Source organism: Schistocerca cancellata, chromosome 5, assembly GCF_023864275.1.
Source record: "Schistocerca cancellata isolate TAMUIC-IGC-003103 chromosome 5, iqSchCanc2.1, whole genome shotgun sequence".
NCBI classification, from domain to species: domain Eukaryota; kingdom Metazoa; phylum Arthropoda; class Insecta; order Orthoptera; family Acrididae; genus Schistocerca; species Schistocerca cancellata.
In genome coordinates, this window is record NC_064630.1 from 624,091,138 (window position 1) to 624,105,178 (window position 14,041).

A 14,041-nucleotide genomic window follows, 5' to 3' on the forward strand; every position below is an offset into this window, starting at 1 on the left:
GCTAAGTGTTGTATCTCATTGATGATCCTGCTTTCAGATGTGGAATACTGTACAAAGCAAATACAATTTGGAGCATTATTTGGCATGAAATTAATAAATGTTGTAAGGCAAATGATCTTCAATGCCCTGATGCAATAACGTCTGAGCATATGATGTTAGAATCAAATTGTTGGCTACTAAATACAATGAATTCTTCCTAACAGTAGCTGGAAACACAAAGATAAAAAATGGACCTTGAAAAGTAGATCACTTAGAGAAATGGCAGCAAGGGATAAGCAAGATCAAACTTTACCGTAGTGTGTTATCTTCTTTGTTCATTAAAATCATGCTGTAGTGAGAAAACAGTATTGAATGCATATCATGCGTACTTTCATTCTCGTCTTAGATATGGGGTCACCTTCTGGGGAAACTCTAAAATAGCTAATAGCACTTTTAAACTACAAAAAAGGGCCATTAGAATCTTGTTTGGGTGCAAGCCTAGAGACTCTTGTAAACCCCTGTTTAAGAAATCTGGTATTCCCCCATTACCGTGTGTATACATTATGGAAACCCTTTTGTTCTTTAAATTAAATGTAATAGGCAAGGACCAGAGGCTACAAAAAAACTGTGATATACATGAGCACTTTACGAGACAAAACAGGAACTTACATATGACTCAAATCAGCACAGCACTGTGCCAAAAAGGTACTTTTCACATGGGAGTTAAGCTTTATAACAAACTTCCTGAAAACATAAAAGCTATCACTGAAGTCAATACATTTGGAAAATCTCTAAAGTCATATTTACAGCATCACTGCTTTTATTCCATTGAAGAATATTTAAATTTATGAAGTGTGTTATATAAATACTTGTGTGTAAAGTGTATTATTGTAAGCTTAAATATGTATGCCTTGAAATTACTTTCAGCCTGTATATTTATAACTTGACTTGTCCAATGTCTTATGCATAAGCTGCTATGTAGACAACAGGACCAATAAAATACAATCTACAATCTACAGTCTTTTATTTAACAAGCTGGAGATGCTGTTCTGGCAGCTTTGAGGAGACAGGGTGCAGATAACTGAGGAGTGTGGTACATGATGGAAAGAAAAATGTCTGTTCTCTGGGATGCAACACATTGAAGCATTCCAGAAAAAATTGATATGGTCAGTCCTGCTTACATTATTTTTTCATCAAGTGACTCTACACACAATTGTGATAATGAAAGCTGCAGGAGATTCTTTAAGTATTAATGTATGAACTAAAAAAAAGAAAGAATCCCTAACAGAAGGGTGAATCAACAGGGTGTATACATGGATAAGAAAAAAAAATTTCAGTTAAAAATACACTTTCACCTGGGTGAAAATACACTATACGCAGGTAAAAGTACATTTTTTCCATGTTAAGTGACAATATACTTTCTCTCAGAGCTGGAAGAGTTACCAGTCCTTTGAAGCTAAAGCATATAATTTCCTGCCACTTAAGGAAGCAAAATCCAGGAAAAACAATGCATTTTGGGAAGACCTTTGTTGCATGGAAACATGTACACTGCATATTTTTGTATTACAAAAGTATAAATATGAATTCCATCAAATACAGTGTGGTAGCTTCTGAAGCACTGAAATCAAGATTACGATGTGCTTTTGTAAGCAAATTGTGGCTCACCGTCAAGTAATCTCATCGGCCAATGATAGCAGATATTCAGAGCATAGGACACATGCTGCTGTCAGCCAATAGTATTATGACTTTTAACTAGTGCGGACATACAAATAGGAAAAGTTAATAGTTTAAATTAATACATGTATAATTACAAGAAAACCTAAGCTGTCATGAATAATATTGGTCTTTTTTTGGTGTGTGTTACCTTTTAATGTATATCTAACACAAATGAGACAGTAAAATTTTAAATAATTGTGTTAGGAGCTGATCTTCTGGCCTGAAATTTTTCTAAGTGGCTGGTTGTCAAAATGTTACCTTGAAAGTAATGCTTCTCGAACCACCATTCACAATATTTTCCTGCAATCTGTTAGAAATGTAAACTGTTGTGGTGTCACACTCACTGAAAGCAGTTTGTTGTTATGAAGTATTATACAGCCTTCACCCTAAAGCCTGTGACACATTTTGCTGCCAGCAGACACTTCGGGGTGTGCACTGTGTTTTGTTGTTGTAAATGGCACATTCTATTTGGCCCATTCTCTTTGTAGGTAATTTTTTTTGGTATTATTCTCTCTTTTATGCAGTATTATTCTGCAGCAGCAGGGTAAAGTAAAATTCTTTGCCAGATTAACAGTTCTTACCAATTAAATTTATAAAAAATTAACTGAATACTAAAACAATGAAAAAGTCTGTAATTCTAAGAATTTCCTTGGTTTTTCCTAGATGAAAAAATTCCACATTTTCCCCAGATTTCCTCATTGTCCCAGGGCACATAGACCCTGATCAGATGTAAATGGAAGTTTTATTTAACAAAAAATTCATTTATTGAAAAACAAAAGGCAGTTGCAACTTATTTTTCCATAGTTTCCTCCTTAGAAATATATTTTTCTGAATGAGAAGGCAGGTTTTTTAATCATATCATCGTAAAATGAACCTGGGTGCATCAGGAACCAATTGCACAGGAATTTATCCATGCCCTCATCATCTTCACATTGATGCTCTCCTAGAGCTTTTTTAAGCAGTCCAGACAAATGGAAATCTCAGGGCGATAGGTCTTGGATGTAGGGAGGATGATCAAGTTGAATCCAGTGCATTTCCTGCATGCAGTATGAGTCCTGTCATTGTCTTGGAGGAGTATGAACTGTCAAATTGGTTGGTCTCGTCTTTTGGGCTGATATGCATTTCACACCTTCTTCAGCAGCTCACAGTAGTAGACAGCATTGATTTTGCATTGTTCCTGCAAAAAATCAATGAGCAAGACATCTCGCTGGTTGAAAAAAATGGTAGAAAGAACCTTTCCACTTGACAGTTGAGTTTTGACTTTCACTGGGACTCCCTCCCCTTTCCCCCAGCACTCCTTTCTGGCTTGGATTCAGGAGTGTAGTGATGGACCCACATTTCATTGCAGGTGACTATCTGACTCAAAACTGCTTCATCCTATGTTCCCAATCTTGCTGTAAGCCTCTGACAGACCTCCAAATGCCTCAACTTCTGATTTCAGCCAAAAGGCAAGGGACCAATCTGGAACACACTTTAAAAAAATGTTTGGCACTTTTTATGATTGCTTGACAGCTCCCATAACTATTTATGATCTGTTCTGTAATATGTGATACTCTCTGTTGTCGATGCCTTCAAGAATGTCTTGAATTATACAAATGTTTTTGTCTGTAATGCTGGTCTGAGGACAGCAATCATATTGCTGATTTTACACACTTTCTCATCCTTCCTTGAGCTCTTTATGCCAGTCAGGCACATGTGTCCATGACAATGTTTGATCACTGAACTGTGCAGTCAATCTTGGGAAAATTTTTGTCACTTGAACTCCTTCAGGATTAAGAAATTTTACAATCATGCCTTACACAGTGGGGGGTGCACCTGTTGCTTTGACATAATGAGCATTATTGATGAAGCTGTCGGAAGTTTGTGATAGCCAGGTCTCCCTACTTCTAATGCCCCCACTCAACAATATTAGATCCGCAGGTCCGCTCCTGTCAACTGTTGATGCTCAGGAACAAAAATCCTGTTTACATTTGATTCCCCCTCATAAGCGCTATAATGGAAAATACCCTCTGGTGTTTCATTAGGGTTTACAGCGTGTATATTTAGATATTAATGTATTTCATCAGTATTGGGCATTTTCCTTTAAAATTTGTGCAGAGTCGATACTCACTGACACAATGCAAGGCCGTCATGTTGTATTAAGTGTGTAATGTTTATATGTATGTAGAAAACATTTGTACACTGAATTACATTGAAAAACAGTGCCAAGACTAATAGAGCAACAGTATAATGCCTCACAACTGTTCCACCAGTGCACCAGTGATGCAAATTAGACTTTCAAATATAAAAACCAAATATGAACAAATGTCAAATAAAAAATTTCATCACGCCATTTTCACACCATAACAGCTGATGCAAAACTATTTGCATCCCGCATAGGCCATGGTGTAAATCATAACAAACAATGAGACACAGCTCCACACCAGAAAATATCAATGGACAGCAATTTCTGGCCAACCACTGCCCCTCCCCCTTTCCAGATAGCCCAACAGCCACTCCAGCAGCAAACAGTAAACAAAAATTTCATTATGTTATGTTAAATTAAACATAAAACAAAAAGAGTGAAAAAAACTACAAATGAGCAATTATTCCACACAGTCATGGTTTCCAAACAAAGTCAGTATGGTCACAAGTAATGAAGGTTTTTGAAATGCATAAACAAATGCTGAATGTCATGTATCATCATCCTAAACCATATCTTCTATTTAACTGCCCTAATTTCTTATAGACCACTACACAGGTTCTCCAATGACTGTTTCCAGATTTCCGTCTTATTTTTTACTCCCATTAACCCATTTATCTTTTCCAAATGTAAACATCTAAATTAGTAGGTTTCAATTTATTATCTCTCTTTTAACAAAGTTTCTCCATCCCTTTTTCAATTGATCTTCTATGCTTCGGGGTAATTTAATTTCTGATAATGACCACTTTGTTTACAATGTAGGAGCCAGAGTGAAATGTGGAAGTTACGTCCAGCCAAGAACATTACTTCTGTCTGAAAACCAAACAGCAGTGTGAATGTCTACTATGTACCTGATGACTAGCAACATACCCTATACATGTGCATTTGACACTTTGTGTCCAATTGCAGGGTTAATGATGACGGACAAAGTGGTCTACAATGCAACCATTTTCATTTTCTCATTATAGATACACCTTGAACAAGTATCTCATTATAGCCTCTGTATCTTCGTTATAAATTATAGTAATATAATTTAATAATTCATTGTAAACAGCAATGAATAAAATATATTCAATATATTCTGATGAAATATATGCAATAGAGCAAGACAGCAATGTAGAAGAGAGAAGCTTTTTATCTGCCATTAGTGTGAGGCCTCTGTAACATCTGAACTCTGCTGTCTTTGTACAAACTTGTAGAGACTTCAGTTTTGTGAATTTGTCTTTTTGGGTTGTCAGTTTTTCTATTTAGATTATTTTATTAAAAGCAGCACACAGTAAATACAATGACACTCAAACATGCATATACTATTTTCCTTGCTTAATTTCTGTAAGAAGCTGAGGTACATTCAGCTACAAACACATGTATCACATACACACACTCAAAGTGAAACACTACAAAAATCAAATATGACTACTGACCTAAATATAGAATCTTTCCAAGAGCTGGGAGTCTTTCTCCAGCATGCATTGTCCCAGTGCTTAGACTACCATCAACTCTTAGATAAAGCTTTCGACCATATCTCCAAGCAAGAACTTGATGCCATTCTTTTGGGGCTAGGACTCTTCCACTTCGTATAACAATAGTTTCACTGCGTTTCCTTGACTGACCTTAGGTGTGGAAAAAAATATGAAGCTTAGTAAATATTTTAATGTCACACAAAATGTCAGAGCGACCATTATTCAAATGTAAACATGAAACTAGAGTTTTTCCATTTCTGCAATACAGACAAGCCAAATTAAAAAATTAAAAGAACAAATATATTGATAGAAACCTGTTTGGAAGTGAAGAACTTCTTATTCAATAATACAGACATGTAAACAAGGAAAGACCTATTATGTAAGTAATGATTATTTTCAATAATTTAAAGAAATTTTTGTTTGATAACTGAGCAGAAGTTAGAACTAATATATATTTTGCGCTATGAGGCTTGTATCTGTAACATGCTATTTGCATTTTTAACTCTAAATATTTAGTTCTTTGAGCTCATTTTAGTCTCTTTACAATGGTGTTTATGGCTAGCTTACATGAACAACAGGAACATTCCAATATCAGCCTTTTTCCTATTTGTCTCATTCTCAGTTTTATCATTTCTTCTCTTCTTGTTAAATGGTTTCTTGAACTCCATATGCTTACAGGGATTTTACATTTGGGTTTATTTGTAAGGACTGAAAAATAATTTTATGTTACGTAGTTGTGCGTTTATGGTAGCCTGTGTTCTGAGTATTTCATATCACGTGATAATGTTGTTTTCAACACTTCTCGTGTAGACTGAGAGTTCTTGTTATCCTCCCAGACATAATGATGGATCAATCAACATGCATACATTCAGCATAATGTCACATGGCAAAACACTTCCAACAAATTTAATGGCTCCTTTGGACTACCATGATCTCTTCTGTCAACCAGCCAAAATTTACAGCAAGCTGTCCAGCTGACAATGATCCTCGACAATGTGGTTTTCTCCTGGACTGTCATTTGGACTCTGTGACTACCTACCGATAACATTTGATTAGCCCGCCTGCCTCATATGTGACTGTCTTTGTCCACCATTCAACCAACTATAGTGTTTTCAGTGAACAAACTGTTGGTGTATGAAGTGGTGTTACATTCCATTCCAGTAGTAAGATGTGTAATTCTGTATCTACCTAGTCAACAAATGATGCTCACAAATTACTCATAGAAGCAATGTAGTGATTAAATATTTGGGAGAGTGCAACTTTCTGTGGTTTCTGTTACGTGTTTTTGTACACAATGAATGTACCGAGGGGTGCTGCGAGTCTTCAAGGTGAGGCAGCAATTGCAGTGACTCCACAAGATAAAGTACTTTCAATGGCTCCATGCATAATCATCCCAGGTTGGAACATGGAGCAGCAGAGCAAGGTCAGAGTAGATGGCCTGAGTAAACAATGTGGTGAGCATTCCAGGACAAAACTGAAGCAGCTTATATAAAAATCATTCAGGTAACAATGTATCAAACTGGTCTATAGACACTGTTATGTAATATCGGGGCAAGTTAACATACGATGTTTCTCAGGTTGAAAAGTCTTGTATAGAAGAACTTATTTATTTTGATGAAACAATATATGGAGATTGTTATACAAGAAACTGTTTGTATTTGTTTTTGAGAGTTCCATATTGAACTGAAGACTCTTAATTCAACCGTTGATTCCAGCTGAGGAGAAGTTCAACAGTTCTGCACCAGCATGGTGAAAACATTGTTTTATTTCAGGCGAAGAAAATTATAGCCACGAGAAGTCGACAAATTCAAACCAGAAGACAGATAGGGAACATCACAATGGGTGTACCAAGAGTGTGGTTCATATCACAGTGCTCTCCAGCAATTACTCAACAAACATTTAGAATGGTATCTACCTCCAGAAATCTTGTGTTTGGTGTATTTCCTGAACAGTCAGGAACTATTATTTTCTGTGATTTAATTGTAAGTAAGCTGTGTGTAATAACATAAGTGTTATTGAAGAACCAGACTTACAATAATATCTGTGGTGTCACCGCCAGACACCACACTTGCTAGGTGGTAGCCTTTAAATCGGCCGCGGTCCGTTAGTATACGTAGGACCCGCGTGTCGCCACTATCAGTGATTGCAGACCGAGCACCACCACACAGCAGGTCTAGTCTAGAGAGACTCCCTAGCACTCGCCCAGTTGTACAGCCAACTTTGCTAGCGATGGTTCACTGACGACATACGCTCTCATTTGCAGAGACGACAGTTTAGCATAGCCTTCAGCTACGTCATTTGCTACGATCTAGCAAGGCGCCATATTCAGTTACTATGTGTTCTGAACAGATAATATTATGACTCATGTACTGTCAAGAGCGACATTCATCATTAATGGATTAAAGTTAAGTATCAAACTAATTACGTCTGCTTTCTGAATTCTAATTCCTTGTCATGTTCCAGACCTCACATCAGTATAGTTCTTCCCTCCTCATGCCAGCCTGCGTGAGCTAAAACGCGTGCATTGTGTTTCTGCCAACACAACATTATCCATTTTTCAATTTATATTCATGGTTTTTATTTTTTTGAGTTTAGACCATTTTTTAAAAGCTTTCTGTGAGCACTTCCATTTCATTCATCTTACAACACAATTTGCAAAGAATTTTGTTGATCATTTTTATTTGATGATCATAGTTTTCAGTAAATTGAAATTCTGTATGCATTCCAAGTTTTTCTTTCATGCATTCTATCATAAATATTTCTGCATAATAAAATGCAATGACATACTTACTGTCATGTCCCAAAAACTTTTTCAGCTCTTTTTAACTGTCTAAGTAACTATTAAAATTTTCTTTATTTATTGTGCTGTTTCAGCTACTGCCATCATCAGATATCTGTGATTAAGATTAAAGGAACATAAAGAATGACAGGCATTTGTTATACAATGGAAAGTACAAAAAATGAAAAATTAAAATGTTAAAAAAAAAAAAATACTTTTAAAAGTATGCTCTCGAAGAAGCTTAGAGTTTGCAGAACAATGTTCAGTACCCATCTTAAGACTTATGCCTAGTTGGGTGTTAACCAACAGTTGGCTTAAAAATTTGTAGGAAGTTGTAAGTAGGTAGCACTTTGCTTTGCTTTGATGGGCAAGCATGCTGAGCTGCCCTGTGGCAGGGTACGCACTCATGCTATTCCTGCATGGCCTGGCAATGTTGACTTATATTATGGCCTGTCATGGGGGCCCAGGCTGTTGGGAAGTGCAGGTGCTGGTCCTCATGCCATTGTGGACTGAATCACTCACACAACGGGTCCAGCTAATGCATAGTCAGTCAGTGGTGATGCCGGTGGGCCAAACTGTTGACAAGACAATTGTGAGACAGGTCTGCCTTTTCATAAGATGCATGTGTGGTCAAGTGGAACTTGTCTCATAGCAGTAGGAGGCCCACATCCTTATGGTGCTGACGTGTCAAGCAGAGCCAGGGAAGGCACAGCACTTGATTCAGCACCCTACTCTGCACCTGCTGTAGCGTGGCAATGTGGGAGGCGGCAATGTGGGAGTTAGCAGCGCACCCCCATACCGTGGCCACATACTCAAACACTGGATGAACCAGTATTAGGTAGAGTATAATACCACAGCAGGGGGGAAGTGTTGACATGGGATTGAGCAAGGGATAGAGCACACAGATGCTCCCCACAGCCCTGTTCTGGATCTCATGGACATGCAGAAGCCAGGTGAGGCACTGGTTGAGTTTCACCCCAAGGTAAGTTACAGTCTTGGTCCACAGGGAGCCTCTTGTGATGGCGACTGGCAGAAGAGCTGGTGGGGGCTTTCGTTATGTAAAGAGACTTGCCTTCTTCTTCACAGGATTGAAATAGAGCCCCATTTGGTGGCCCACACAACCAAAGCATCACAGACAGGCTGGAGACAGTGGCTCATGTTATACTGTGAGTGAACAAAGCCATGTCATTGGCATAGTCAATGCTACGCATGCCACCCACAGTGCATCAAAAATGTACAGAGTGTACAACAAGGGACCAAGTACAGACCCCTGTGACATCCGTGCATGTACTGGGGAGAAGATTAGCATTTAACGTCCCGGCAACAACGAGGTCATTAGAGACAGAGCGCAAGCTCGGATTAGAGATGGATTGGGAAGGAAATAGGCCATGCCCTTTCAAAGGAATCATCCCGGCATTTGCCTAAAACAATTTAGGGAAATCACAGAAAACCTAAATCAGGATGTCCGAAGACGGGTTTGAACCATCGTCCTCCCAAATGCGAGTCCAGTGTGCTAACCACTGTGCCACCACACTCGGTGCATGTACTGGCCTCAGGGTGGATGTGCCTTGTTTGGTCCTTACATGAGAGGTCCTGCAAGAAAGGTAAGACACAGGAGGACACCATCTGACATCGGAACCTAAGGCACAAAGAGCTTGCAGCAAAGGCCATCATGCCACATGGAGTTCAACGCCCTAGATATGTCCAGAAGTACCACATCAAAGTACTCCATGTCTCCAGTGGCCTCATGGCATGATCAACCAGGTGTAGTAGTTGGTGAGAGGTGGCATGGCCACTTCTGAAGCCAAGCTGCTCATCAGGCATGGGACATTCCTGGTTGACATGTGCCTGCAGACACTGCAGATGGAGCTTCTCAAAAACGTTGGAGAGGGGACTGATAGGATGGTGGTTTAGTCCAGCTGAGGGTCTTTGTTGGTTTTCAGGACGATGAACACTTCCACAAGTTTCCATGCAGATGAGTAGCCCCTAAATGAAAAATCTTGTTAAAGATGTCAGCTAGATGCTCAGTGGATCCCCTGTCATAGGTTCTTAAGGAGAACGTTAGTGATCCCATAACTGCCCTCTGCCTGGCTGGTGTCAAGCGATTGAGGCTTCAATGCAGCTTTCTCTTCATAGATGGGAGGTACAGCACTACCCACATCACAAGCTGCCAGGAAGGTACACAGCTATTCATTGACAAGGTGGATGTGGTCATCATTGACAACAGCCACTACTGGGGTGAAATTGACCTCAAAAGCATTGGCCACATCCTGCTTATTGCAACTGCAGCAATGTGACCAGTCTGCCACCTTGTTCATGCACTCGCAATTCTGATGTGACTCAGTGAACTTAATTCAATGGGTTGGCATTCTGCAGTGTTGCGCCATGTAGTCGAGGGCATGGTAGAAGAAGCATTGAGCCCATCTGCCACTGTCATGGAGTGGTTCAACCTCCACTATGACGTCAGCAATCTTAGTAACATGCAAAATCTTCCAGTTATTTGTGCTGTCCACTAGGACAGGGCTTAACAACTGGCCGGTTTTGAGCACCTGCTCAGGCACGTGCTTGCGAGCAGGTGCAAGGTCGTGGAGTAGGGAGGGTGGGGAGGGAGGAGATATGTGCGCGCACGTTTGAATAGGGCCTCAGCGTGCCTATTGAATTCGCGCTGACTGTGTAACGTTTAAAGTACTGCGATCAGCTCTAACAGTCACTTCGCTGGTTAAGAATCAGTTCAAGTCACGTTGTGTAACCCCAACCATGCTTTCCCAGTTCAACCCCCATTGGGAGGAATTGTATCTGTTTACAGAAAAAGATGGTGTTGCAAAATGTTTAGTATGTCACAAAACGCTGAATTCTTTTAGGAAATTTAATTTGCAGCGACATTATATGTTGTATCACGTGAAAGACTATGGAAGTGGAAAATGTGATGGACCAGACCGTGCACAGGAAGTTATTAAACTTAAAAGGAAGCTATCCGAAGAAGATCTGGACGACGAAGAAAAATCACTGAGGCAGCTCTTAGAGTGAGTTACAAAATTGCTTTGCTTTTAGCAATATCCCTGCACCCCTTCACTGATGGCGATTTAATAAAAGAATGTTTGGTAGTTGCAGCGGAACATTTGCGTCCATCTCAAGTTGAACAGTTTTGGATTGTGCCATTATCTAACATGACCATCATGCATCCCATACAGGACATGGCAGACGACGTCCAGAGCCAGCTTGCAAATACTTGTAAAGATTTTATGGCGTATTCTCTAGCTCTGGATGAAAGTGTTGATATCACTGGAACAGCGCAGCTTGCCATATTTATCAGAGGTATTAATAGAGATCTTCAGGTGAGGGATGAGCTCCTCGATGTAGTAGCAATGAAGAACACTACAACCGGAGGTGATATTTTAAGCAGTGTTGAAGAAAGTGTTGAAAATATAGGATTGTCATGGAATTCTTTAGTTTCAGTGCCTACAGACGGTGCACCAGCGATGACTGGGAAAAAATCAGGTTTCGTTGCGCTGTTGAAGGAGAAAATGCAAAAACTGACCGTGCTGAATGAAATAAGCGGTGTTCACTGTGTGATCCACCAGGAAAACTTATGTGCAAAGAGTATCACTCTAAAAAATGTGATGAGTGTTGTTGTTCGTACAACCAATTATATAAGGAAGCATGGGCTACAACACAGACAATTTAAAAGCTTTCTTGAGGATGTAGAAAGCCAGTATGGTAGCCTGCCTTATTACAGCGAGGTCCGCTGGCTTAGTCGTGGTGAATTACTAAATCAATTTTTTTGCCTATTAGATGAGATAAATATGTTCATGGAAATAAATAACATGTGTGTTCCTGAATTGAAAGAGCCTTCATTGAAATGTGATCTCGTGTTCTTAGCAGATTTAACTAGCCATCTGAATGCTTTGAACATTTCACTACAAGGTAAAGATCTGCTAATTACTCATTTCATAGATCGAATACGAGCTTTTAAATGAAATTAACACTTTGGGTGATCGAGCTGGAAACAGGAAATCTAGCTCATTTTCCTAAATTATCATCCATGCAAGATGTTCACAAAGACTGTGAACGTTATTCACATAGTTTAGTTGCCCTTAAGGAAGACTTTGATCAACACTTTCAAGATCTGACAGCACTAGACAGTGATTTTGATCTGTTCTCCTCTCCATATTCAGCGAATATTGAAGAGATTCGTCCTGAGCTGCAACTAGAAATTATTGACGTGGAGGGTGACAGAGAATACAGAGACAAATTTCAGAACAAGAAAAACATTTTGAAATTCTACAGACACTTCCCTCAGGACAGATTTCCTCGTTTGCACAAACTGGCGGCTACAATAATATCAATGTTTGGTTCCACGTATGTTTGTGAACAACTGTTCTCTGCAATGAAATGTAACAAGATGCGCCTGAGAAACTCAGTGTCTGATCGAAATTTAAACTGCACGCTGCACCTACAATGCACAAGAACAATTACTCCGAACATAGTCGCAATTGTAAAGGGCAAAAAGTACAAGATAACCGAGAATCCCACACTTCAGTGACACCTTTTATTGTGTAACAGTTCACAAATTAATAAGAATGTAGAGGCATACACTAAGCTAATAAAATTATGTGGCACGTGTAAATTCTCCTTTATTTGTTTCATTTGTCGTAGTAATAATTCGTGAGTGATATCCCTGCAGGTGGCCGCGGATTTACATTGACTGGCGGCAGCTGTTGTGTGCCCCACGTGACTCACCCCACTCTCCGATCTGGTCCGCACTGCTCAGTGCTCGCGCCTTGCTGCTCAAAGCTTTCTCCGTGAGCACGTATGTTGTGAAGCCCTGCACTAGGATGATAAGGAGCAGTGGCATGTTCCTGTGTGTCCTAGGTGATGGCATGAGTTCGGTGGCCGAGATGCCATAGCCCTTGGTCATCAGTTCTTGTTTGATGTGGTCCGGGCCATCTTGAGTGGGAGATGAGGAAGGCAACCTTCAGCAGATGGAGAGGTCTGATGTTGTACATGAAGCATTGGAGCCCCTTGGTGTGGATGTAAGTCATGAGCTTGGTGTGGTCATCGGTGGTTGCTGTGTAGACCTTATAAAGGTCATCATCGAGAACATGGATCAATGTCATGTTTGTCATCTCCAGTTTATCAACTGGAGATCTTTGTATACTTCCTGCTATTATATGATGATTGGAGGAGGTTCCCTTGTTGGTGGTGTCTTAAGTCACCGCCTGCAACTGCTTCATGCATCATCTCAAAATGGTTCCCTGTAAGGATCGGTAATGATTACACTTACTTGAGCACTTGGGACCATGCAGTGTGTTTCCACTTTGGTATGACAAAGCTGTCTGTATCCTGCTGTGGAGAAGGAGCAGGAGCACCCTTCTGTGCCCTCTATTTTGGTTGCCATGGGACAGAGGTGTATAGAGATGAGAAGTCATTCTCATCCCCCACTGCAAGCTACTTGCGCGAGGCCTGCGGAACTCCCATATGGTCATCTTTATGGGACATGCCTTTTGGGTCCATACCAGATTGGCTTCAGGTAGGCCAATGGCATCTTCCTTTGACATGACTGGCTGGGCAGCACTTGGTTTGGGGAAGGAGACCAGACAGCGTGGTCATCAGTCTCATCGGATTAGGGAAGGATTGGGAAGGAAGGCGGCCGTGCCCTTTCAGAGGAACCATCCCGGCATTTGCCTGGAGTGATTTATGGAAATCACGGAAAACCTAAATCAGGATGGCCGGACGCGGGATTGAACCGTCGTCCTCCCGAATGCGAGTCCAGTGTCTAACCACTGCGCCACCCCGCTCGGTGGGGCAGCACTGTAGCCTCTTGCGGAATCATGGCTGGCAAGGCTGATTGTGGCAGTGCTGTGGCTTCTTCATGGTGAACCACCACTGGCAGAGTCTGCCTGGTCAGGACAGTGACTGCTTCAG

The 14,041-nt window shown here is 40.4% G+C and overlaps 1 protein-coding gene across 1 annotated transcript in view; it reads right to left on the reverse strand.

Moving 5' to 3' along the window:
- LOC126188725 (protein eyes shut-like) overlaps positions 1 to 14,041 on the reverse strand; it is a 290,275-nt gene that overhangs the window by 15,838 nt on the left and 260,396 nt on the right. Inside the window, 3 exon segments of the mRNA XM_049930332.1 lie at positions 4,666 to 4,748; positions 4,852 to 5,120; positions 5,299 to 5,487. Coding sequence (XP_049786289.1) covers positions 4,666 to 4,748; positions 4,852 to 5,120; positions 5,299 to 5,487 — 541 coding nt within the window.